The sequence below is a fragment of the Prionailurus bengalensis genome, chromosome D1 (genome assembly GCF_016509475.1).
Source record: "Prionailurus bengalensis isolate Pbe53 chromosome D1, Fcat_Pben_1.1_paternal_pri, whole genome shotgun sequence".
Lineage (NCBI taxonomy): Eukaryota > Metazoa > Chordata > Mammalia > Carnivora > Felidae > Prionailurus > Prionailurus bengalensis.
The window spans coordinates 96,445,442-96,472,776 of record NC_057346.1 but is presented as its reverse complement, the minus strand read 5'-3'; the positions used below and the strand labels follow the sequence as shown (position 1 = coordinate 96,472,776).

The 27,335-nt window shown below is 40.4% G+C and overlaps 1 protein-coding gene across 2 annotated transcripts in view; it reads right to left on the bottom strand.

The window, feature by feature from the left end:
• TTC17 (tetratricopeptide repeat domain 17) overlaps positions 1-27,335 on the bottom strand; it is a 128,997-nt gene that overhangs the window by 22,781 nt on the left and 78,881 nt on the right. For both annotated transcript variants that reach the window (XM_043580995.1, XM_043580996.1), the window contains 5 exons: positions 17,941-18,200; positions 17,346-17,499; positions 10,510-10,630; positions 8,186-8,345; positions 6,961-7,044 (listed from right to left, as the gene is read on the bottom strand). In XM_043580995.1, coding sequence (XP_043436930.1) covers positions 6,961-7,044; positions 8,186-8,345; positions 10,510-10,630; positions 17,346-17,499; positions 17,941-18,200 — 779 coding nt within the window. The remainder of the gene's footprint in view (positions 1-6,960; positions 7,045-8,185; positions 8,346-10,509; positions 10,631-17,345; positions 17,500-17,940; positions 18,201-27,335) is intronic.

Here is a 27,335-nt window from a genome sequence, read left to right as displayed (position 1 = left end):
AAATTGCAATATGCATCTTGAATTACTCCAGACTAAAAATATAAATTCTTACTTTAATTTTACTACTTTCCTGATAATGCTAAAACCTAACACCCTGCCCATGTGTATTCATGGGAAACTAATCTCATGTTAACCTTTTAGCTGTGTTCCCCTGGACACCTAATAAAGGTACAATGCCAGCCATGTTACCAGGCAACATGGTTATGGCAAAGATGACCTGACTAAACTGCAGCAGACTGGGAGGACTATGACCTTTCCTGAGTGTGTTGTTTCTTGTCCCTTGTGGGAACTCTTGGACTCTAGGCACACAAGACTATTGCAAAAGATACTGATTCCTATGTGCAACTTGAGAGTTCTAAGCCAGAGTTGTTCCCATATTCACTCATGTGGTCTTAATCCTTTATCCCTGAGCTATCACCTAGGGGAAGGGGCAGATAACTGTCCCCGAGACTGCTGCCAGAAAGCTATGGGGACTCGGAAAAACACACAAAGAGCTGCACTGCTGGCTTACTGGGTTTCCTATTCTGCCCTCCTGAGTGAAGGCAAGACCGTAAGTGCCCTATTGAGTTGTGTGGGCATAAAATATTTATCTAACTGGCTCTAAATCCCCTGGCAGTGGGTACTGCAGAATGGACTTTCATATCCTTGGTTCAATATGGCCAAGGCACTGTGACATAAAAGAATGTCCAGGGAGATGCAGATGAAACTGAGATGAAACTGAAGCCTCAGTGGGGGCCAACTTTCCCAGAGTCTGATGGCAAAAAACTGATATTGTGAGGGGTGCCTGGGTGGCTCAGTCGGTTAAGCGTCTGACTCCTGATCTGAGCTCAGGTCTTGATCTCAGTGAGTTCAAGCCCTGTGTGGAGCCCACTTAAGAAAAGAAAAAAAAAATTGACATTGTGTGATAGGGGATAAATCTTTCCCTTGTGGGACTAGATAAAAGCTGGAGACAAACTTATGCTGACAGAAACTGCCCACCCCTCCCCTTCCCACTGTCCATGAAATGGAACTGAACAGAAGCACAGCTGCAAGTGGGCTGGCTGGCAAGAATGACACTGTCTTGGGGTAGTTGATGCAGCTAGGTGAAACTAGGCATTGATACCTGGCAGGGGGTGGGAAGGAGATACGAGCTTGATTCCGTGTTTGTGACTGGGGCTGCACTAGACATGAGGGTGGAGCAGTGGGGTTGGCCCTTCTCCATAGATCTAATCAGCATGACATGGCGCCCACAGGCCCCTAGCTGGGGAAGCAGGGGACATAAGTGGGAGAACTACTCTGCCCCAGGGCACAAGTCAGGAAGGGCTATGTGGCAACCTGGCACACAAACTGGCTGCACTGGCAATGGCAGCTGCGTGGTGCACATCTGGGGTGGCAGAGGCTTCTGAGTATCACAGTGGGAGCGACCTCGGCTACAACCTGGGGCAGTGTTCCGAGAGTTGTGACAGTGCATACAGATTCAATCCTAAAATGGGGACTGACCTATGTCATCTGCTAACACTCAGTGATAACTAATGGCAATGTAAACTAACTCCCTAAGGGGACGAGTATAGATGGGCTTTTGAAGAAATAACAAAGGATAATGACTATTCTAAAAGTTAAAGCAAAGAGGATATGGAGATGCTTGTTCTTCTGTGAATGATAAATAGAAAAGGGGCATTCTGCTTTGTCATCGCTGCCATTTTCTAAGGCAGTGGTTTCAAAATGTGATATTCATACCAGGAGTATCACCCAGGAGCTTTCTAGAAATGTACATCCTCAGGCGATCCTAGTCCCACTAAATCAGGAAGCTCAGCAATGAGGTGATTCTAATGTACCCTAAAGTCTGAGAGTTATTTTATTTAAGTTAGTAACTCAAGGTCATGGACGTTGGTCTGTGAGCCCACAATGGAAGTGGTTACTAGATCAACCTTCTAGCTCTATTTCCCTGAAAACCTAATAAAGGGGGAATGTTAGCCATTACCAGGCAAGATAGCTTTTAGTAAAAATGACCTCAGTTGGTAAATTGTATGTGGACTAGGAGGACTGGAAATAAACTATAAACACCTCATGGAAAGCCAGTTTGGAGCTTCCGAGTGCCATGGTTCTTATAAATAGCTATGGCCTTTCCAGGACTCTGTGTTCAAAGGGCTATCACAAAAGATACTGGTTTTCATATGGAATTTGGGACATCTAAGCCAGGATAATTCCCACAATACATCATTTGACTTGTTCCCTTGCATCTGAACTGTCACCTGGCAGGAAAGGGTGGTGGGCAGAGAATGGTCCCTGGCCTAAGGGAGGGCTCACTCTGGAGGTACACGACTAACACTGTTATAGTTTCTTATCAGAAGATACTACTGTTATTATTTTGTACAGTCATACCCATTTGTATTTAATATTTACACTTTCTCTTGCTCTTTGTTCTTTCCTGTTTGCATCTGGGATAGTTTTCTTTCTGCCTGAAGAAATTCCTTTAGTGAGTTTTAGTGCAAGTCTGTTGGTAACGTACATCTCTTAGTTTCTGGTGGTCTAAAATCTTTATTTAATCTTCATTTTTTTTAAAAAAAAATTTTTTTTTCAACGTTTATTTATTTTTTTTGGGACAGAGAGAGACAGAGCATGAACGGGGGAGGGGCAGAGAGAGAGGGAGACACAGAATCGGAAACAGGCTCCAGGCCCTGAACCATCAGCCCAGAGCCTGACGCGGGGCTCGAACTCACGGACCACGAGATCGTGACCTGGCTGAAGTTGGACACTTAACCGACTGCGCCACCCAGGCGCCCCTAACCTTCATTTTTAAAAATAGATTTTATTTACATAGAGAGAAATGCTCAGATCTTAAGTAAAACGTTCATTTTTGACTACTAAACACAGAGAAAATTTCCAACACTACAGAAAGTCCTTTCAAGCTGCTTCTCAGTCATCCCCTTCCCCCACAAAGCCACCACTGATCTTATTTTTATCACCATAGGTGAGTTTTGCCTGTTCTAGAATTTCATATAGTTGGGATCATACACTATGCACTTTTTTGTGTCCAATTTCTTTTATTAGCATAAAATGAATTTGAGATTCATCAATATGGATGTTGGATCTTTCTTGATGAATCCATTAGTATAATTAATATCCACTGTGTAAATACACCATTGTTCATCCATTCTATTGGTTGGCACATCATTGTTTTTTGGCTGTTATGAATAAATCTGCTGTGAATATTTTTTAACAAGCATTTTGTGGACATATACATTCATGTTTCTTTAATAAACATCTAGTGGTAAAGTTCCTGGATCATATATGTTTAACTTTTTAATAGACTACCAAATGATCTTGAAAATGACTGTACTATGTTATATTCCAATGAGCAACATAAGAGAGTTCTGGTTGCTCTATACCATCTTCAACATTTGTCATTACTGATCTTTTTCATTTTAGGCCTTTCTTTTCTAAATGTTTATTTACTTTTGAGAGAGAGAGAGAGAGAGAAACAGAGTGCAAGTGGAGGAGGGGCAGAGAGAGAAGGAGACACAGAATCCGAAGCAGGCTCCAGGCTGTCAGCACAGAGCCCGATGCAGGGCTCAAACTCACAAACCACGAGATCATGACCTGAGCTGAAGTCAGGTGCCTGACCAACTGAGCCACCCAGGCGTCCCTCATTTTAGGCCTTCTAATGCTAGTAGTGCTTCCTGCTTCAAACTTGATTTTTTTCTTTTCATTTAAAACCCCCAAAATTTTTTTAAAGTTTTAGTTTTTGAGAGAGAGAGAGAGAGAGAGAGAGAGAGAGAGAGAGAGAGAGAGAGGCAGTGTGCGAGTAGGGCAGGTACAGAGAGAGAGGGAGACACAGAATCCAAAGCTCTAGGCTGTGAGCTGTGAGCACAGAGCCCAATGTGGGGCTCAAACTCACAAAGGCAAGATAATGACCTGAGCTGAAGTTGGATGTTCAACCAACTGAGCCGCCAAGGCTCCCCATACTATTTTTTCTGATAAGAGGGCAGCTATATCACCTGTCTTTTAGCTTTTTTTTTTTTTGTTTACATGGTATATTATTTTCCATCTTTACACTTCAACACTTTTGTACCTAATATTTAAAGTGCTTCTCTTATAAGCTGTATATAGCTGGATTAAAAAAAACCATTCCATACTAAATGCTCAAATTATATAATCTTTTTTGCTTAACTACGGATATACTTGGGTCTATACTTACTATTTTACCATTTGTGTCTACTTTTATGTGCCTCTCCTTTTCTGACTTTCTATAGATTAATCAAATGTTTTCTATTATTCTATTTCCCATCTATTAAATCACATTTCCAAACCACTGTTAGTAGTTAGCCTAGAGCCTAAAACTGCATTCTTACTTATCACAGACCAATGCAAATTATTACTTTTAGTAGTTGGCTGATACCAATTAAGCCTTAGAACATTTAAACTCCATTTCCATCGCTCCCATAATTTGTTATTGTTACCATGGATTTTAGTTATATAGAAAAGTAAAGCGCCTCAGGGTTTTGGGGTTATTATTTTGTACAGCTACCGGTTATTATTTTGTGCAGCTACCGTCCTGGTGTTCTTCCTTCCTTCTTGCATGTCGATATTTCTAACTGGGATATTTTCCTGAGAACTTTCTTTAATTATTATTTCAGTGCAGGCCCACTGGTGCCAAATTCTCTGAGTTTTTGTCTCTTCCGTTTCTTCCTTAATATCGGAAGGATGTTTTTGCTGGTATAAAATTCAAGGCTTGCAGTTTTTTCCTTCTAGTTTTAAACATGTTGTTACACTGGCTTCTGGATTCTACCATCCCTGGGGAGATGCTGTCAGTCTCGTTGCTCCTCTGGAGGGACCCATGGTGCTTTAAAGGCAGGCTGTGCGCTCTCTGTCACTGCTAGCAGAGGGAGGACGTTCCCCTGCCTTTGATTTTGAGCAGGCCCTACAGCTGCTTGGAAAGAAGTGGTGCCACAGCAGTTCTGTTTCCCTGCACAGGCTCTAAGAGGCCTGTGTGCGTCTGCTCTCAGCCTTGTGGAGTGCTGAGCCCCCTTGCAAAAAGGCCCATCTACCCAGCTGGAGAGACTGTGCCCCAGCTATTCCAACCACTCCAGCTGATGGATCAGACACATGAGTAGAACCTTCTGGTGGCCAGCCCCAGATGAGTCTCCACATGTCTTGCAGTTGCATGAACGACTCCAAGTGAGACCAGAAGAAATACCCAGCTGAGTCCAGCTCAGACTACACAATCATGAGCAAATAAGTTTTGTTTAAAGCCAGTAGATTTTGGGGTGGTCTCTGAGGTAGAAATGGGTAACTGAAATAGTGTCTGGTATCCAGAATGGAGTGTTGCCATAACAGAAACTCAGAGCCTATGGCGTTAGCTCTGGGAATGGGTTGAGTACGTCTGCTTGGCGCAGCAGTGAGACTGGACAAGCATGGAGGCCATCGCTGTTGGAGGCTGGAGAAGGGGCAGGCTCATCTACTGGCAAAACAAATGGTGAGCCTGTTTCTTGGAATATAAATAAAATACCTCACAGAGTTGTGGATCTGGCTAGGAAGACTTCCAAGAATAATACTGAAAAGGACAAAGAGTTTTTGAAAAATCCTCTATAGTAAGATATTAAAAGAGAGAACTTAAACAAGAAACAGTACAGTTTTCAAGCAGAATTTAGAAAAAAATGCTTTCATGCTGGGACTTGCAGGGTTAGAAAATGAAACTTTCTCAATTGCCAGCTTCTCCAATCAGCATGAGGTTTTAAAGAACCTAAAAAAAATAAATAATTAAAAATCCAGAATGTTACCAGTGAAACTATGGCCTCAGGGTCAAGCTCAAATCAAAAGCATGGCAGTAGGACCCTTTGTTACTCCTGCCTCAGAAGGATGCTAAGTCTAGATGTAAGCCTCAGAGGACTCTCTCGGACAAAAGGCGTCTAGAAGTCTTAAGAGTATTTATGTCCTGGGCTCATATTCAAGGTCGACAGGAACTTCTTGAAGAGATTTGAAGTGTGGGTTCTGTGTGATGGAGTGACTTACAATGTGAAGGTCTACAAAGTTGTTTTAAAGGCGTTGCGCCAGTCTGGACTAAAAGGGAGAAGGATGGGGGGAAGCAAGCCGACAGTGCTCTTCGGCTGCAAACAGAGGCCTTCCTTATGGAAAAGGACACACTGCTCAGAGAGAAGGGTCAAGAGCTGAGAAAGAGATTAGGGAACCAAACCCAGAAAACCAAAATGGGTCATCATCAAGGAATATTCCTTGTAATGCATGTAATCAGGGGAACTGGTGACATACGGCCAGGTGGGTTTCAGAATCGAGAGGGAACAGCGACTGCAATGCCTTTCCCATTTCCTCTCTTTAAAACTGACGCGATTGCCCTATTCCTACCCTACTTCAGTGTCATGCCGGAAGCGGGGTTGATTCTCTCAATCACTGTACTACCACTTTAACATTATATGGAGAGACACCTAACCACAAAGTAATTGATTTTAATTAAAAAAAAAAACTCCTCTTCACATAAATATCACACAGAAACAGATGAATGGTCTTAGAAACTCTGTTATATATTCTGCAGGCTCTACAAAAATATAGTTTTGCAGATATTTTGTTTCATGATTTCAAGAGAAGAAGATATTTAAAGTTGTGTTTCCCATCCACAATCTGGAATGCCAAATATTCTTCACCACCAGAAGAACACCTGACTTCTATCATCTACCGAGATTCCATGGCTCCCAGTACCACCACCTCTATGTACCCGTGCTGGAGTAAAGGAGACAAAACGGATAAGGTAGGCTTCACCACAGAAGGTAAGCAAAGCAGCAAAAAAGAGTACCAACCAAGTGATGGAAAAAGTAATGGAAACATTCAGTGTGGGATTATTTCACGTTGTCCCTTTAGCTGGTAAGTGCTGGGTAACTAACAGAAGAGGTTAGAGCCACTTGGTGACAAATAATCTAGGAAAGTTAGAAGGTGAGCAGCAGTTTCCAGCTTCCCTACAGGGTGACTTACCTTTTCCAAAACTTTGGCAATTCGGGTGCCGATTTGTTCAAGCGATTGCTGTGGATATTGGTCTTTGCCAAGATTTTGCAATACCTGGTGTAGGGGAAAATGGCAGGTTACAGCAGTGAAAAGGAGCAGGATCTAGGTGATACTGTTGATGCTGAGTTGGGCACTACAGCACGAAACCAAACTGTTGCTCTGGGGTACACGCTGCGGCCCTGCTGGTAAGGCATTTTATGGAAGACATGTGTAAACCACTGTACTGTTCCTTATTCCCCTCCCACTTAACAGAAACTACAGATATATACAGCACATTCATTACAGCAATGCTGGAAGACAGTAAATAAAGAAAAAAACTGTCTATAATTCTGTCACCCAGGGGCAACCACTGTTAGTATCTTTTTTAAAAAAATTTTTAAAAATATTTTTATTTATTTTTGAGACAGCAAGAGATAGAGCATGAGCAGGGGAGGGGCAGAGAGAGAGGGAGACACAGAATCTGAAGCAGGCTCCAGGCTCGGAGCTGTCAGCATAGAGCCCGACATGGGGCTTGAACTCACAAGCCATGAGATCATGACCTGAGCTGAAGTCGGATGCCCAACCGACTGAGCCACCCAGGTGCCCCTTAATATCTTTATATGTATCTTTCAGATATTTTTCTGAAATAACATGTGTATGCACATATTACATCTCTCGCAGAATATAGGGTCATACTGTACATTGCCATCCACATTGTCACATAGTCTGGAGATTCCTTCATGCCAGTAAACGTATTTCTACATTTTTCTTGGCAGCTCCACTGTATACTATATCTATATAACATTTCTTTAACAAATCCTCTATTCTTGGACATTTGTGCTATGTTTCTCCAATTTCTCTTCTTGGTGTGTACTGTTTGCTAGGTATATGATGGCTGTACTAGCCTTCCTTTCCTTCTTGAGAATGCCAGCAGGAGAATAAGCTGACCTTAACATTTCTTACAAAAGCCTCTCTCTGGTGGCAAGCAGAATGTTTCCTACCTCAAAGAATAAATCAGAATTAATGTCTCCTGGTCATTAAAAAAAAGGTATTAGCTCAATTCCAGGGCCTGAAAGAAATCAGGCGTGGCCTAAAGCCACCCAGATGACAGCTGGCTAAAAAAAGGCAAAAAAATATGGCCTGGCCACTGAGTTTTCTGCTATCATAATTGTGGGGCCAAAAACTACAGATGGGCTGAAGAGAGCGGAGCACTCACCTCTGTTAACTGGCTCTCACCCGTGTAGTGCAGGCTGGCCCGGTTGGAGACCCCCTGCAAGTGGTCCAGGGTGTGCATGCTCGTAGGAAGATTGCCATTGCAAAGAGGCTCCATCGCTGGCTGCTGTATTGGAGTGGCAAAGTCTATGTGTTCTGTGATGCTGAAAAAGGGAGATTACCACATTAGCCAGGGAAAATCTGAGTGGGTGGGGAGCAAGAGTATTAATCAGCTGACTGTAACTTCAATGTGTTACCCGGACTTTCTGGAACCACAGAATCTCAGACTGAAGAGACCTCAGAAGTCTGATCTCTCATTTTACAGGTGCAAGGACTTCAGTGCTCGGCAATAGGAGCAGTGTTGGAATCTGAGTCCTAAACTCCGTTGATTTCCTGATCTACTCAAGCTGTGTCCTTTCTATGGACCATAGCGTCTGGTTTGGTCACCGCCATTGACCACTTTTTCTCCTGGGGAAGTTTTAAACCAGACAGGTTTTATTCTGGGATTTCTTTTTTCAGGATATAGACAGCGACAATTGCCCGCAAGTGGTTCCTTTTATTTTCTCTTTATGCACAGAAGCATATCCCACAGAAAAAGTTACCTAAAGTTCAGATAGTAAATTTTACACAGATACAACTGTTCAATGTATAAATGCACAAGATGTACCTCCCTTTGTAGTCCCAAAGTGGTCATTTTCCTAACAGGCTAAATGTTATATGTTATCATGTATATGCTGATATGGCAAGTTGGCATTCCCAAATTTTATTTCTAGCTATTTAAAAGGTTTAATACATATTAGGCAAACACTCATTCATTATTTATTCAGGGTCTACTACATGTCACACATCAGAGCTATAATAATTGACAAGACATACCCAATCCCTGTTGTTATGGTGTTTGTGGTCTCACGAGTGACTGAATTATTACAGATGTTACAGAAGATGAAAACATGGTACAATGTCAGTATGCAACAGGGGGTTATATATTTCTTCTCTGCTGATGGAGGAAGGAGCTGGTTAGTGCAAGATTCCCTGAGGAAGATTTAAGTCAAGACCAGGAGGATGAGTGTGAACGAATCATGCAGGAAGAAGGTGGTGAGAACATCACCACATGCAAAGGGACACCATGTGTGAAGGGCCTGACAAGAGGGAGGGTGGAGTTGAGGATGGAAAGACATGTAGCAGCAGATCACCAAGGGCTTTGCAAAGAATGGTAAAGAGCAATAAGAAGTTACTAGAGCATTTTAAGAATTATTTGACTTGTCTTTGAGGAAGGATTCTGTAGATTACCGTAGAGAGAAGAGGCTGAACAGAGTCAAGAGTGAATAAAGCCCAAAGACCAGCTAGTAGGCTACTGAGTGAATCCAAGTGGAGATGACAGTGATCTCGTTTAAAGGGGCAGCAATGGAGATAGAGAAAAGCTGATGGCTTTGAAAAATACTCAGAAGGTGAAAGTGGTAAGAATGGGTAATAGACTGGATCCGAGGGTGAAGGGAGAGGAATGGTTAAGGATGACTCCCAGGTTTCTGGCTTAAGCACTGCTGGAGCTATTTACTAAGAATAAGAAACAGAAAACACACAGAACAATGGTTTTTTGCAAGGAGAGTGGACAAGAAAATTATGAGTTTGGTTTTCTTAAGCTTGTGGTGTCTCAGAGGTATCTAGGCAGAGGGGATAGGTAGACAACTGGGTAAATTCCTATGGATTGAGGAATGTGAAGAAAAATTGGGTCTGGATATTCCAATTCAAGAGCGGTCAATATATTGGTGGTGACAGAAGTTCTGTGAGTACGTCAGTCTGACCAGGAGAGATTCTAAGAAAAGAAGGCTTAGAGGCAAATGTTGGGGAACTCCAACACTTAAACGGTAGGAAAAGGGACAGCAAAAGAGAATGAGCATTCAAGGAGGCAAAAGCAGTTATCAGAGAGGCAGCCTTGTTCAGCTTGTGTCTTGGTAGGTGTTTGTAAATCTGGATGTGCTCTGGCTCCCTCTTTAAGTGCATTATGTCAGTGAGAGAACACAGGGTTTTCTATAAAAGAGGGATCCAGTCTTCAACTCAACCTAAGTAAGTCATAAAAACTTCTGGGGGGCTTACAAAGTACGGATGAAGGCACTAAGAAGAGAGGGCATGTTCACTGTCTCAGCAAAATGGGCTGAGTCCATCTGTGGCCTGTGGTCAGCAACAGTGCTCCTCAGAACCACCAACCCTAAAAAGGACTACTCTTCAAATAGTTGCTGACAAAGAAGGGCACCCCTGTAGTCAACTGAGGCTCAGTGGGTTCACTGGTACACAAACGCACTGAAGGATGAAGCAGTTTAAGATACTCACTCAATGTTTTTTGAAGAAACCGCGAGCCAGGTGCTCACGATGGCAGTCAGCTCTACCCAGCGGAGTTTGAGGCACTCGTCCGGGCTGGGCCATCCCAGACTCTGGTAGTCACGCTTTTTCCCTAGAAGGAAAGCATGGCATCACTTGACACAACTAGAATCAAACAGAACCCACAGTGTCTTCTGCCCGGTGATTACTTCACCCCGGCTGGTGTCATTGGAGGTGCCAGTCATTCTTTTAGAGAATGAAAATCTTGTCACGCACGGCAAAGGGACTATAAAGATCAAGTGAGTTAAATCTTTTTCTCAAAGACAGGTGACGAAGTTAAAATAAACGAGTCCTTCACTGGATTTAAGACTAATCAACATGAGATAAGAGCTAAGAATACATTTCACCAAATTTCAGTTTTACTCCTCTACATTTTTATTTTATAAAGACAACTACAACTTAGGAGAAGTATTCATCGCTAAAGCCGGGTTTCTCCATCTGGCACTACTGACACTGTAGGCTGGACAGAGCTCTGCTGGGGGCTGTCCTGTGCACTGGAGGATGTTTAGCACCACCCCTGGCTTCTACTCTATAAAGCCCAGTAGCACCCTCCCCAACATGTGACAATGAAAATGTCTCTGGGGACTGGCAAATGACCCTTGGGAAGACAAAATCACTCTTGGTAGAGAACCACAGTTGTAAAGAACAGCAGCAGATGGAGAATAATGCGATGATGAGAAGTTATCATTTATTTCCAGAGCACTTACTATGTGTTCAGGCCCTGTGCTAAGTGCTCTACATCCACAACCTGCTAAGGCAGGTTTCAGTCCTCATTTCTCAGATGAGAAAATGGAGGCACAGAGAGATCAAGTGACTTGCCCAAGGTGACCAGGCTAGTAGATGGCAGAGCTAGGATCCAGATCCAGGTCTGCTTGAGTCTAACATGTATGCTCCCAATCACCATGCTATTTATTTATTTATTTATTTATTTATTTATATTATTTATTTCTTTATGAAATATAATTTATTGTCAAATTGGTTTCTATACAACACCCAGTGCTCATCCCAACAGGTGCCCTCCTCAATGTCCATCACCCACTTTCCTCTCTCCCCCACCCCCCATCAACCCGCAGTTTGTTTTCAGTATTTAAGAGTCTCTTATGGTTTGCCTCCCTCCCTCTCTATAATTTTTTTTTCTCCTCATGGTCTTCGGTTAACTTTCTCCAGATGTGAGAAAGTGACTTATTTCACTTAGCATAATACCCTCCAATCCCATCCACATTTCTGCAAATGGCATGATTTCACTCTTTCTCACTGTCAAGTAGTATTCCACTGTATATATAAACCACATCTTCTTTATCCATTCATCAAGTGATGGACATTTAGGCTCTTTCCATAATTTGGCTATTGTTGAAAGTGCTCCTATAAACATTGGGGTTCACGTGCCCCTATGCATCAGCACTCCTGTATCCCTTGGGTAAATTCCTAGCAGTGCTATTGCTGGGTCATAGGGTAGTTCTATTTTTAATTTTTTGAGGAACCTCCACACTGTTTTCCAGAGCGGCTGCACCAGTTTGCATTTCCACTAACAGTGCAAGAGAGTTCCAGTTTCTCCACATCCTCACCAACATCTATAGTTTCCTGATTTGTTCGTTTTAGCCACTCTGACCGGTGTGATACCGGCATTCTTCTCAAAGCTAGAACAAACAATCCTAAAATTTGTATGGAACCAAAAAGACCCTGAATAGCCAAAGTAGTATTGAAGAAGAAGACCAAAGCAGGAGGCATCACAATCCCAAACTTCAGCCTCTACTACAAAGCTGTAATCATCAAGACAGTATGGTCTTGGCACAAAAACAGACACATAGACCAATGGAATGGAATAGAGACCCCAGAACTGGACCCACAAATGTATGGGTAACTAATCTTTGACAAAGCAGGAAACAGTATCCAATGGAAAAAAGACAGTCTCTTTAACAAATGGTGCTGGGAGAACTGGACAGCAACATGCAGAAGAATGAAACTAGACCACTTTGTTACACCATTCACAAAAATAAACTCAAGATGGATGAAGGGCCTGAATGTGAGACAGGAAACCATCAAAACCCTAGAGGAGAAAGCAGGAAAAAACCACTCTGACCTCAGCTGCAGCGATTTCTTACTTGACACATCTCTAAAGGCAAGGGAATTAAAAGCAAAATGAACTATTGGGACCTCATCAAGATAAAAACCTTCTGCACTACAAAGGAAACAATCAACAAAACTAAAAGGCAACCAACGGAATGGGAAGAGATATTTGCAAATGACATATCGGACAAAGGGCTAGTATCCAAAATCTACAAAGAACTCACTAAACTCCACATCCAAAAAACAAATAATCCAGTGAAGAAATGGGCAGAAGACATGAATAGACACTTTTCTAAAGAAGACATCCACATGGCCAACAGACACATGAAAAGATGCTCAACATCACTCCTCATCAGGGAAATACAAATCAAAACCACACTGAGATATCACCATGCCATTTAAAGCTATACTGAGCTTTTAAGATTTTATTTTTGTTTATTTATTTTTGAGAGAGAGAGAAACAGAGACAGGGAGCTTGCGAGCAGGGGAGGAGAGAGGGAGACACAGAATCTGAAGCAGGCTCCAGGCTCTGAGCTGGAGCACAGAGCCTGATGTGGGGCTTGAACCCACAAACCATGAAATCAAGACCTGAGTTAAAGTCGGACGCTTAACTGACTGAGCCACCCAGGCGCCCCTATACTGAGCTTTCAAAGCTCTGTTAATGGATACCCTTCACAGGTACTTTGTGTGTGCAGAATCTGTACTTAGACTGACGAGCCAAGAAAAGAAGAGAACTAAGTCTTGTTGGGGAAGGGGTCTTCTGGAGGAATTACAATCAAATGAATGGACAGGAAGGAGAACTTTGGTTCTATATAACTTTTTTTATAATGTAGGAATTTACCAACAACGGAATACTGTTTGAGGTGTAGGCAGGGCTTTAGATTTAAATAAAACAGAAAAGAATAGTTTGGAAGAATTTCAAATGAACCCTGTTTAAATGAATAACTGAAATAATTAAACCATAAATTTCACAATAAAGCTTATTTTTCTTTTATGGTTAAGAAATTCACTTGAAAAATATTATTGAGCATCTATCACAAGGGACTGGGAACCATGTTGAGACACCAGGGGTACAGAGGGGAATAGTACAGAAGGTGCCTGTCCTTGAGTTCACAGTCTAGCAAGGAAGGTAAACAGAAACAAATCCTTAGGGTACAACAGGTGAGAGCAACTAATTGTGCACAAGTACCAAGGAATGGATGGCATGTGAGTCTGAAGTTTATGGATGAGTGATATTTTAGTACTGCTGAGGTGGCAGAAGGGCATTCCAGGCAGAGGGAACAGCACGTGCAAAGGCAAGTGGTAAAATAAGAGCATGGTTAGTTTACAAAAATAACAGCATGAAGGGTAGAGAGAGGCTGGCTTATACAGGGTCCTGTACACCACACTAAGAAGTTTGGACTTTATTCTGTAGGCAATGAGGAGCCTCTGAGCCCACATCTCTCCATCTGGTTCACAGAAATATCCTAAGAGGCTCTGTTAAATGTGCTGCTGAAATCTAGTTACACTGTGTTTATAGCACCTCCCTGGTCTTCCAGTCTAGTAACCCTCGCCAAAAAAAGGAAATGAAATTAGTTACGCATTATTAGTTTTACTAGTTCTTAGTAAATCTACAGTGGTCCTTATTGATCTCCACTTTTCCCCATGGGCTCACAAACTGTTTTATAATTTGCTTTAGAACTCTGTCAGGATTTATCGTGAAGCTTATCTCTTGGTAGCGAGGAGAATCCGTATTTATTTGGAAACTGGGATAATGAACCTCTCTAGATGTCTGGCATCTCTTCCAAGCTTTAGAACTTTTCACGTTAGTGACACTAAGTAGTTCCATGATGTCATTTGCAAGTACATTCAATGTACTACCTGGGCCTACACACTTGAATCCATTTAAAACTGCTTAAGTGTTTTCCCAGCATCTCAACCATATTGAACTTTAAAGTTTCATTTTTACAGGAAATTTTTAGTTTTTTGTTTGTACAAGTAACATAGGCTTATTATAAAATATTTAGAAAATGGAAAAGCGTGTAGAAGAAAATAAAAAATCACCCATATCCCTATCAGCACCCAGAGATCATCACTCACAACATTTTGGTGTATTTATTCTCTCTTATACTTATTTCTATGTACTTGCTTATTTTAGCTTCTTTCATCAAACCCATGAGGTCATAAACTGTAATGTGTACATTATTTTATATGGTTTAAGAAACAGAAACACGGGGTGCCTGGGTGGCTCAGTCAGTTAAACGTCCGACGTTGGCTCAGGTCATGATCTCGCAGTTCATGAGCCCAAGCCCCACATCGGGTTCTGTGCTGATAGCTTGCAGCCTGGAGCCTGCTTTGGATTCTGTGCCTCCCTCTCTCTCTCTGCTCCTCCCCCACTCGCACACGGTCTCTCTCTCTTTCTCAAAAATAAACATTAAAAAAAAAAAAGGGAGAAACACTGCCAATTATTTAAAATATCAATTGTAAGATACATCTCAATTGCAGAGATACAGAAATGTGAACAAGTGTAGTCAAAGTATAGTATATTTACTATTTTACAAAAATTAAAGTATTCTCTACGCTATTTAATAAACTGCTTTTGTTCACTTACTAAATCACAAACATCCTGGCTGCACAGTACATAGCATCGGCATGCTGTAATTTATTTAGGCAATTAACATTTAGCTTGTTTACAATTTTTTATTATGATAAGCAACTCAGGTCAATCTTTGTACTTCTGTCTTTGGCACCTGTAAGATGATTTACCTGGGATACATTACTGGAAGTAAAATTGTTGGTATATTTTTAAATTTTCTGATACCTATGGCCAAATGATCCCCAAATTCATTTCATTAAGTCTGTGTATTGCACATTTAAAGACAGTGTGATAAACAAAGATGGAATGTTGCTGTTTGTTTGCACATCTTTGATTGCTAGTGAGGATGAACATTTTCCAACATGTTCACTTGCCAACTTATGTGTGTATATTTGGTGAACAATCTATATATTTGCACATCTTATAGAAATGCTGTATTTTTCATACTGATTTGTAATTGCCCTTTAAATGATATTGATATCCTTTGCTTATCACATATTATGTAAAAGATATACAAATATTCTGCAAAAATAATTTGTTTCAGTCCTTTGCCCTTATATTTTATGGTGTTTTCTGGTGCCAGAATTATTTTTTCTTTTTCTCTCTGCCTTAGAAAGTTCTTTTACACCTGAAAGTATATATTCGCCTAAATTTTCTACTATTTTTTGTAAAAAAATTTTTTAAATGTATTTTTGTGAGACAGAGAGAGAGCGAGCGAGGAAAGGACAGGGAGAGAGTTAGACACATAATCCGACACAGGCTCCAGGCTCTGAGCTGTCAGCACAGAGTCCAACGTGGGACTTGAACTCATGAAACTATGAGATCATGATCTGAGCTGAAGTCGGATGCTTAACCGAGTGAGCCACCCAGGTGTCCCCTCCTTTTTTATTCCCTAAATTTTCTACTTTTATGATTTCATTACATTTACTATATAACTGATTGAAATTTTCACTTCCATAATGATGTTTTACATTTTGAACACCCTTTTCTTGTTACAGAGGACAGACCTAGTAGAGGAAGTGTTGCTTTCTTTCTGTAACCTGTTAACACATACTGTCATCCTTAAACAGTAAAGCTACTGCATGTTTTCAACTCCAGTCATGACAAGATGTCCTTTTTGGGCCCTTAGTATTTTTCACAAGTAACAGTTCACTCTGGAATATAGCCAACATGATCTCATTCTTTATATTTTATTATGTGCCCTCTGCTTTCAGTTGGTAAGTACACCAAATTAAATAAGACATGTTTTCATGAAGTTACCTTGGATTTTGATGTCTAAGACAGTGACAATGTCCTTAAAAAATTTTTTTTTAAAAGGACATTTGATCACCACTATTTCATTGCTGGAAAAGAAAGTCAAGTGGACCCATGGCAATGGGCCTGAACCTGGGGTTCAGAGATGCACTTCAGGACAATTATGAACCCTAAAAGTATATGACAAATTTTGATATATATGCATTTTTCCTGGGAGTGGCTCCAAAGCATTTATCCAATACTTAAAAGAGATATCAGACACACAAAAAGATTAAATGTTTAAATAAATATTCATCGAGCCTTATGTGGCCAGTTCATTTATAGCACTTTACACATATAACTCCTATAGTCCTCACAACCACTCTGTAAGATAGATGTGATCATTATCCCCATATTAAACTAGACTATCAAGAATCAATAGGATACTTAAGCTCAAGATGATAAGAATATAAGCCCAACAGGGACGCCTGGGTGGCTCAGTCAGTTAAGCGTCTGACTTTGGGTCAGGTCATGATCTTGCAGTCCGTGAGTTCAAGCCCTGCATGGGGCTCTGTGCTGACAGCTCAGAGCCTGGAGCCTGCTTCAGATTCTGTATCTCCCTCTCTCTCTGCCCTTGTCCCACTTATGCTCTGTCTCTGTCTCTCTCTCTCTCAAAAATAATAAACAAACATTAAAAAAATAAAAAACAAAAAGAATATAAGCCCAATAGCCAATGGGTAAAAAAATCAAGTAAATGTCAAAACAAACTTTTTATACCAACGTCTGGTTTCTTGTTCACTTAGCCCCATTACCTTCTCATCTGATCTCCTTCAAGTCACAAACGCATTCTCAGTGAGAACTGACACAGTGAAATCTGAAAAAAGAAACTGGCATACTGTACATTCAAATTTACCTTGTGGCCCAGGAGATGCTACCTTTGGGCCAGTGATCTCCAGATTTGATTGGTAACAATGCACATTTTCTGCTTGATTTGGTTCTACCTTTTTGCCAGGGGTTTTCTTCTGCTCTCCTTTGGGTTTCTTTACACGTTTGACCTGGAATGTGATCTGGAAAATGGAAACAAGTTGGGGACAAATTAGAGCAATTATCAAATACTGGTGGCTTTAAGAGTAACCAGTCCTGTGCTAGAGAGGATTCTCTCCTGTTTAATTCTTAAAGGTATAAATGAAAAATGTTTAGTAAAATAAACAAAATAACTTAGCCCTGAAGGGCATATAAAGGAAACTGAGAATTAAGATGCCTGAACTGGGCAGTTCCAAGTCTGCAGGCTTTGAGTGCAGCTCAACACCCTTGCACTCCCTCTGCCTCCTGAAAGAGTTGGCAATACAGAAGTACTGCGAAATGCTTCTTGCAGCATGATGCCAGTGTGAAGGCTGACTGGAGAGTGGAATAAAGCAGTGCCACACCCCAAGAGCTTCATCACACTTTGCAAACCCCTACCAAGACCTGGGGTACAGTTTGGTCTGAATGGAGTTGGCAAACCTCACCCATTCTGTTGCTTCATCATCTTCACTTCTGCAGTCTCCATAGCAAGAGCTTCTGGCCACTCCATCCTGGGGACCCTTCTTCAGTACGCGTATCCCCTGCAAGTCTAGACGCCGCCCTTTCATCTCCAGTGCTCCCCCAAAGCCTTCCAGAGGCCATGCCTGTTGAAATTCGTCCACCAGAGCCAGTATCTCTTCAGACATTTTTGTTTCATCTGAATTCTCCATCTCATCAGAACCATTGCTCTCCTCAACCACTGTACCTGAAATTCAAGTGCCCACATGTTATTAAAAATTAGATAGTACTCACTAAAGTACTTGAATGACTCCAACCTCGCTTTTTGAGAAGTTTTGGTCCTGCCTAGAGGAACTTCTATAGCCCACCCTCATAATAAAAATACCATTCATCATCTTCAAAATTCATAATAAAACACCATCTTTGTTGTGTAGCTTTGTCAAAAGACTGGATGAAAACAACAGCAGCAGCAAGACGCCAGAGAGGCATAGAATATGTCACTAGTGAGCATGAGGATGGCTATTTTATATACGTATTTAAAAAAAAAAAAAAGACCAACTTGCTTTAGATATAAGACACAGATGGCAAAGATGAAGTTTGTTATGATGTTATTTATTGAATAGGTGGGATTATTGAAGCTTTATTCAAATAGCATATGAAATATCATAGATGTATATCCAGGCCATACAGTCTAATTGCCTTAACTGAATGATGATTTAATGGGAAATTATCCTAATTCCACATTTCAGAGTCCCATTTTCACTAATGGCTATGTATAAGAAATAATAATAAACTAGTGTAATTTTTTTTTTTTGTAAAATGGTTATCAAGACATTATTTGTTATGTTGCTCAAGTTTCTTACGTAAAGACTTCCATGGATGCTCCCCAGTGCAATGGCCTAGAAAACTTCTCTCTCCAGAGAAGTCAGTGTGTCCACTGTTCTACATTAAAGGTTACACAACCCTATAGGTTCCCCTCTGTACCTAGATAACTAGAAAGCTCAGGGCAAAAATTCATCTGAGTTTCTTAACACAATGCTTTCCTTTTGTAATAAAATAAGTAAACCTTAGTATTTAACTTTTGTTATTTTGAATTAATGGCTGATTCTTATATTGTGTGCTCCATGAAAGCCATTTCCATTCCTTTCTGGAAAAAGATAGGGTACAAAAACAAATAAAACGGAATGCCTCCTTTTGTAAGGTCACCGGACGACCTGAGAGCTTGGGGTTGATTGCTTACAAAATGCCAGTCTATGTTATTCTGGTTAAGTTACCCCAATAACCTTAGGTGGTAATTCTGGCTTGTTCAGTGATTTAGAACATGGTATTAATAAGGCCAAGGTCAGGAATCTCATATCCATATTGACCAGACCTATACCCATAGTGAGTAACCAACATGAGAAATGTATAGTATTAGTCTCTGAGGAGGCGTGGGGTGAGAAAGATGTCTGACCACAAGGCTAAAAGCAATGTAAAGCTTTGAGCCCTACTCACATGAGGTCTGCAGTGTCAACCTTGACTCTGGTGGCATCTCTATCTTCCATCCCACTTTCTATTCCGGAAAGTAGGAAGGTCTGTTGTCAGGCTGGGAATCCCACTAGAAATCTGTTATTCTTTCTTGAAAAAGTTTACCGCTTCTCCATTTAACAAGTGACTTGGAAATATACTGCTCTCCTTTCAGGTAAGTGTCTTTTAGGTTTTCTGAACCAATCTGCTGGTTTTTATTGCTTATTATTATCATTATTATTAATGAAGTTCTGAAAAAAGCATGAAGTAAAATAGGGGTTTGTAAAAGCATTTTCTTTGGGATATTCAGATAAAAATGGTTGGTAACTTGTCTAAATTATGTAGCAAGTAGTATAAATGTAGGATTGACAAAGAGTTCTACTTTTCAGTTTCTATCTTGTTTGCTACTATATCCTGAATGTCCAACATTGTACCTGACACTTAATAGGTGCGGTTGTAGGATGAACGAATGGAATTCAGGAATAATTTGGTTTGTGAGGTTCTTGAGGATCTGCTGCTCCTACTTTTGTCTTGCCCTGCTGGCAATTAAAGACTTTTTAAAGTCTAAGGTTTACCTTGTCATGGGTTAAAAGCAGGCGCCATGTCTCTAACAGAGTCTGGCATACTATATGATTTACAAATTTCTCAGTAGCTAACTCAGAAAAGCAGTTGGACAGGGTTATTGTAGGGACCCTAAAAAGCAACTTAATTAGAAGAATGGCCTGCCGTCTGACTTGTAGCAACAGAATTCTAAGTATTCCTCACGTTATTTTAGCTTCCTCTCCTTCCTTCTCCTATGGCTATCATGGGATTCCTTGTACCTGGTCCTGAGACAGGAAAGGGTTTTTGATAGATTTGGCTGCAGCCAAGAGTATGGGCTTAAAGAAAAGTGGCTTCTGGCCAAAGGTAGACTGCAGGTAACTAATTCCCCAGTGTATAGTTAGAGCTGCATAGGGATGCTGTGTTTGGAAGCCTTATTTCCATTTCCATTATTTCCACTACTGCTATTTAGAAAGCATTCTAAATAAATGAAGTTGTTCAGTTGCAAAGAGCTCTGCAAGCCCAGGTCCAAAGGCTAATGCTCCCCTACGCCCATACCATACGGTAATATCTATCATTATTAAAAAGTTCTTAGAGAAAGGGCCTTTCATTGATGGAGATCAGTATTCCAGTCAAGAGAGACTATGGAACTTGCTGCAGGCTTTCCCTGCTGGCAGCCATTAATCCTTTTCAAAGGCTGCAGGGGTTGGGGTAGTTGCAATTCCTAAAGAACAGTGCTAAATAAAGGTGAGGAATGGGGAGATCAAAATGTGCTATGAGTTTTAAACAATAAATCAATCTTTATTTATTTAGAGCCTACTATGTGCCTATTTCCATGCTATGAGATAGAGAATCTGACTCTGAGGTATTAAATACAGTTGAACAACATGGGGATTAGGAGTGCTGATCCCTGCACAGTCGAAAATCCACATATAACTTTTGACTCTCCAAAAACTTAACTACAAATAGTCTACTGCTGACCGGAAGGAAGCCTTACTGATAACATAAACAGTTGATTAACATGTATTTTGTATGTTATGGGTGTCATATACTATATTCTTATAATAAAGTAAGCTAAAAATGTTATTAAGAACATAATAAGGGAAAAAATACATTTACAGTACTATATTGTATTTATTGAAAAGAAAATCTGTGTGTAAGTGGATGTATGCAGTTCAAAGCTGTGTTGTTCAAGGATCAACTGTATAATCAATTTGGAGACACAAAACTACATACATTAAACAATCAGAGAGCAATTACATTTAAATATTTTTTTTTCCAGAGGAAAAGCATAATTGAATGTGGTCACAACATGCTTCTTAGAGGAAGGCAGGCTAGTGAGGCGGGATTTAGACAGAGAGAGGCCTGGGGAGGGCACTCCCCAGAGGGAGGAGCATATGAATATATATACTCTCACACCCGTATGTACAAATACTGCAGGTGTAAGGAAGAACATATGTGAAGGCATTACTACTTTCACAAGAATTAGAACAAAGAATGTATACAGATGATCTCAGCAAACAAGATACTTAGGGAAGGTAGGTGAATACTGAGGATATCTGGGAAAGTTGGGAGCAAGACTAAGCGTAAAGGGAGCTTCTTGTTTGTCTAGCAGAAGAATAACAAGATGAGAGCCATAGTGTTTGTGAAGGTTAGAATGGTAAATCACTTGGCATAACTGGGGGTGGAGAAGGAAGACAGAGGACAAAGAGACCAATTAGAAAGGTATTTCAACAATCTATATACAAAGTTATTTAAAGGGAAACTGGCTTAGGGTGAGGTTTGTAAAAGGGGAATTAAAACAATTTTTTTCAATGTTTATTTTTTGAGAGAGAGAGAGAGAGAGACAGACAGACAGACAGACAGAACCTGAAGCAGGCTCCAGGCTCTGACCTGTCAGCACAGAGCCCGATGCAGGACTTGAACTCATAAACCGTGAGATCATAACCTGAGCCTAAGTCAGACACTTAGCAGACTAAGCCACCTAGGTACCCCTGTAAAAGGGAAAAGTTAAAAAGGGAGGGGAAAGAGATACTTCATATTTTAGTGGAGAAAAATGGAATTTGGTGGTTAAATGGATATCATAACAAAGAATAGCATAAGTTCAAAGATGATTTCAGGATTTCAAAGCCTAATGTGAAATAATGATATTTTTTTACTATGTGAAGTTTCTAAAAAAAATTATTACTTATTTATTTTGAGAGAGAGAGAGCATAAGCGGGGGGGGGGGGGGGGGGGCAAGAGAAAGGGAGAGAGAGAATCCCAAGCAGGTTCTATATTGTTGGTGCAAAGCCCGACACAAGGCTCTATCTCACGAATCTGCAAGATCATGACCTGAGCCAAAAACCAATAGTCTGACTCTCAACTGACTAAGCCATCCAGGCGCTCCTACTATATGAAGTTTTAGAATCTGTGAAAACGTAAACAATGCTGTTTACAAAGACTATGGAATTAGGAAAGGGCAACAGGATACAACACGTTGGGATTTCAGACACTTACTAATAAATTCATTTAAGCATTTGTTGCTTGCGTCCAAAAATGTGCTGAGAGCTCGGAATATAACATCTCATGTAGCTTATGGTCTAGGTTAGAATGGATGGAGGAGCATAGCTCCAGGCATTGTCTAATAAGCAGCTGGAAATACAGAATGCAGGTCTGGAGAGAGGTCTGGACTATAGTGGGATCTCAGAACGTTTTAAATTATACTTGAAAGTAAGAATAAAAAATAAATATTAGGATTTCTGCTTATGGGACAGATGGTATGTTATAAACTGAAAACAGAGAAACTGAGATCAATATCTCTATTATTTTCTTTACCTTCTTTAACATGTACCATTTTCATATTGGAAAAAGGAGAATAAATATTATGAAGTGAGGAGACTGCAAGCACCCACAGTGAGGCTCAGATGAGTTCATGTTTTCTCACTTGAGAAATCCTATCTCAGAATATTAGGAAAATTTAGAGTTGAGTTTGAGCCATGTCAGGTAATCTGTTAAGAATCACAGGGACTAGCAGAAGTGTTGAGAGATGGAGAGAAGCATATGTAGTCCTGAATTTAAAAGGAAAAAAAAAATCTGATAAAAAGAAAAAGAACGAGAAGGGGGGGAGGAGGGGAGAGGGAGGGAAAGAGGAGGGGGAGGAAGAAGAGGAAGAGGAGAAAGAGGAAAAGGAGGTGGAAGGAGAAGAAAAAGAAGTCCAGCATAATCTTGCAATGCTCCAGATACACCTGGAGATTCAAGGTTACGTGTGAGCGCCTCAGTTTAAGAGATTTTCAAAGCAGAGCACATTCACAGAAAAGCGACTTGGTGAGAGTACCCAAAATCATATTAAATGAAAGACTAAAGAAACCAAAGGTGATCCCATCAAAGGAACAGTAGCTGATATACTGCACACAAAAAAATCAAGCTTGAAAAATATTTTGCTAGAAAGATTTTTTTTTTTAAGTTTTGGAGAGATTACTTTGAGAGTGGTAAGGTACTAAAAGCCCTAACAGGAGCTGTTCAAGGAAATGAGGACATTTAGCTGAAAACAAAAACATGGAGGGGCAGGGTAGGTAGGAAAAGAATCATCTTTAAATGTGATATTGATGAGACACAAGACTGACTTTGTGAGCTTCAGGACCAGAGATGAGAAGCCACATTTTAGCTCAATATTAGGAAAGACTTTCGAACAACCAGAAAATGGAATGGGCTGCCAAGGGGAGACTGAGCTCCCTTTGACTGGAGCAGAAGCTGAAGCCCTACAATGAATCATTGAGAGGGAGTGGGACATCAGAAGAGGAGTAAAAGAAAGTGACTGTATTGGGTGAGAAACAGTATTAATAATCTTGGAAGGGAGATTCATTTCAAGAAGAGTTTTAGGGAGCAGAGGATGAAAAGGTAAGTTCTACATTCAAAACAGAACAGATTGACAGTACACAGAGGTAAAGATCACACATTGAAAGAGATTATCAGCAACAAAAAAGTCCCTCCTTCAAAATCTGACTCAAAACATCTCTTCTAGAAAATCTTGCATGATTAACACCAACAGGCTGGAGTACTAGACTGTGGTTTCTGAAGCCACCCAGGGCACATTCTACCTTTGAAAATGATACCAGAGGGGTGCCTGGGTGGCGCAGTCGGTTAAGCGTCCGACTTTAGCCAGGTCACGATCTCGCGGTCCGTGAGTTCGAGCCCCGCGTCAGGCTCTGGGCTGATGGCTCAGAGCCTGGAGCCTGCTTCCGATTCTGTGTCTCCCTCTCTCTGCCCCTCCCCCGTTCATGCTCTGTCTCTCTCTGTCCAAAAATAAATAAACATTGAAAAAAAAAATTTAAAAAAATAAAAAAGAAAATGATACCAGAGAGAAACACATCCCTCTGTTTCACAAAATAAGAAGAGTATACTGTGGAATTAGACACATTTGTCTTTAAATAAGGACTCCACCACCATAAGACCTTGGGCAATTCTGTCTTGAGTTCTAGAATTTTCTTTAAAAGGCAGTGATCTGGGGGCGCCTGGGTGGCTCAGCTGGTTGAACATCTGACTCTTGATTTCGGCTCAGGTCATGATCTCTGGGTTCATGAGATTGAGCCCTGCGTCCAGCTCTACACCGACAGCACAGAGCCGGCTTGGGATTCTCTCTCCCCCTCTCTCACTGCCCCTCCCCTGCTCATACTCTCTCTCTCAATCTCTCTCAAAATAAATGAATACACTTAAAAAAAAAAAAGGCAGTGATCTGCTTCTGAAGTCATAGTGTAAAGCTGCAGACTACCTTAAGATTTAATGCATAAACAATGGCGTAATACTTAAACCCAGTAATCACAAAGCACAAAAGGTTTAAATGAAATCACTCAGACTCGGTAGGTAAGAAAATGATTCACTTCTGAGAAGACGACACCAAGTCATCAGTTTTGATTTGCACCAATGATGTTCTTCCTTCTTTGAGCGGGGTCAGTATAGCAAGAGAAAACTAGGAATTTCAAGAGGATACCTCAGAAAAGCATATAATCTTTCCTGGAACAACTCTTGTGCAAATGCCAGGGCTCCCTTTAACTGCACAGATGTTTTCTGAGCAGATACTGTGTATAAGTACTTGTGAGGACTGTGGCTCACAAGCAGCCTCTAACAGATGCAATAGAGTCATACCTATGTGTACAAAAGTGAACGTTTACTGACTTCCAACTGTGTACCGGGCACTAAAATAAATGTTTCCCTGTTATTTCATTTAAATACTAATCACTTGAGGCATTTTTTTTGTTTAGTTTTAAATTAAAGAGGTAAGGGAAGCTCAAAGATAAGTAACTTGCCCAAGATTTATCAACTAGTTGGTGGTGGAGAAAGGACATGGTAGCATTATTTCCAACTACAAAACCTATGTTCTTCCTTTTACAGGCTAAGGTTTATGGGGAGGAATTTTGTACTAGATGATGAAGTATTAAAGCAGTGGTTTCCAAATGTTAATCAGTGACACAGTTTGTACCAATCCTTAGTAAAATGAGAAACAGAAAAAGGGTACGTACATAGAGTTATAACACACACATACACACACACACACACACACACACACACACACACACACACACACCCATCCAGACACAAGTTTTTGTTGTAAGGTTGCCAACTGTCCATTTTTGAAAAAGACTGACCTTTATTCTGAGATCGTCTTTGTTACTTTTTGACATTAAAATTTTATTCTATAAAATAATGGTAACAGCACACGCTAGTTTTCTTTAAAAATGACCTCACCAACTGAAAAATAAGTTCTAATGCACCAACCCCCGATTTCTGAGACCCACAGGCAAATGTATGGGATCAGAAGACCCGAGGATGATCTTGGGCAAGGGACTCACCTTCTCTGAGTTTCAATTTTCTCATCTATAAGATGGGCTTGATAATAATACCTATTTCACATGGTTAATACATAATTCGTAAGTCTGCCAATTATAGATCTGTGCTGCCAAAGCGAGCACATAAATTTTGTAAATTATAAAGTATCACAGAAAGGCAGTCATTTTCATACGTTTATGGTTACTTATGTTTATAATAAATTTATTTGTACTTCTTTAAATTTTCCTCCAAAAACAGAATTTTCAAAAATTCTTTAACGTCTATGGTTGGCTTTTTATTACAACACACTACTTGCATTAAAAAATGGGAGTTTTTCTCACTCTGCTAACCACATTATAAGAAGCCTGCTGGCATGAATATACTAACATACCACGAATGAAGTCCCAGTGGACTTGTTAGTATCTAGGGAAAAGAAGAAGGTACTCCCAGAATTTAGACATATAGCAAAGAAAAGTTAGTACCTGAGAGTGAAACTAGTAAGAGTCATCATCACACTATGGATTGAATTAGCAATCTGAAAAGGAATCCACCCTAAGAGATAGTCTGCCTGATGTTGAAGGGACGTGGAAAAGCTCCCATCTCAGCCAGGGCAACCATACTGCCTTTCCAGGACAGGGATGGGACAACTCCATGGGGAACATGAGACTAAAGAAACTTAGGCACTAGGTTATAATCTGTCTCAAGCAATGATGTACTACCCAGAAAATGGGGAGACAAACAGTAAGGTTCTGGTTGGGTTTTATTCTAAATTATCCTAGGAAAAAAGACTAATTTGGTAGTCATGAGTATTCTGGTCACTAGGGAGCTATATTATATTGGAATAGGAACAGTTTGTATAAATTGAATAAAATACCCCTTAACATCACTCAGTTTCATTTCTGGTGATTCTGAGTTTATCAAGCAACTTCATGATGTCCATTTGGTTATGTGGGTACCTGATGCCAGAAGGAGACATGAGGCTGTCAGGCACCAGAGAGGAGTAGCTCCCTTGTAAATTAACAAAACAACTACCCAGTTTAAGAATCCACCTCTTTTGAATTGGTAAATAGAAATTTGGTTCCTTAAAGCCCAATGATTTCTGACAGAACTGATGCAATTAATTTTCTAAATCTGCAAAGGGGAAGGTCACGACTTCTCTTTTAAGGTCAAGCTTGCTTCTTGTATACATCCTTTATATATATACACACATATGTATATATATATATATACACAAATATACACATATGTATATATATGTGTGTGTGTGTGTGTATGTGTGTGTGTGTGTGTGTGTGTGTATATATATATATATATAAAAAATACCACTTATAAGGAAACACAGATTTTGTAATTGCTAAATATGTTAATCCAACCTACACAGGAAGGCAAATGCCACATCTCACTACTTGAATATATTTATTGTACACAGAAATAACAGTAATATAGGACATGACATATAAGAATTTCATAGTCTGATGGGAGATAAGACACACAGCATCGTATTGTATGAAATGTACCCTGAAAAAAAAGT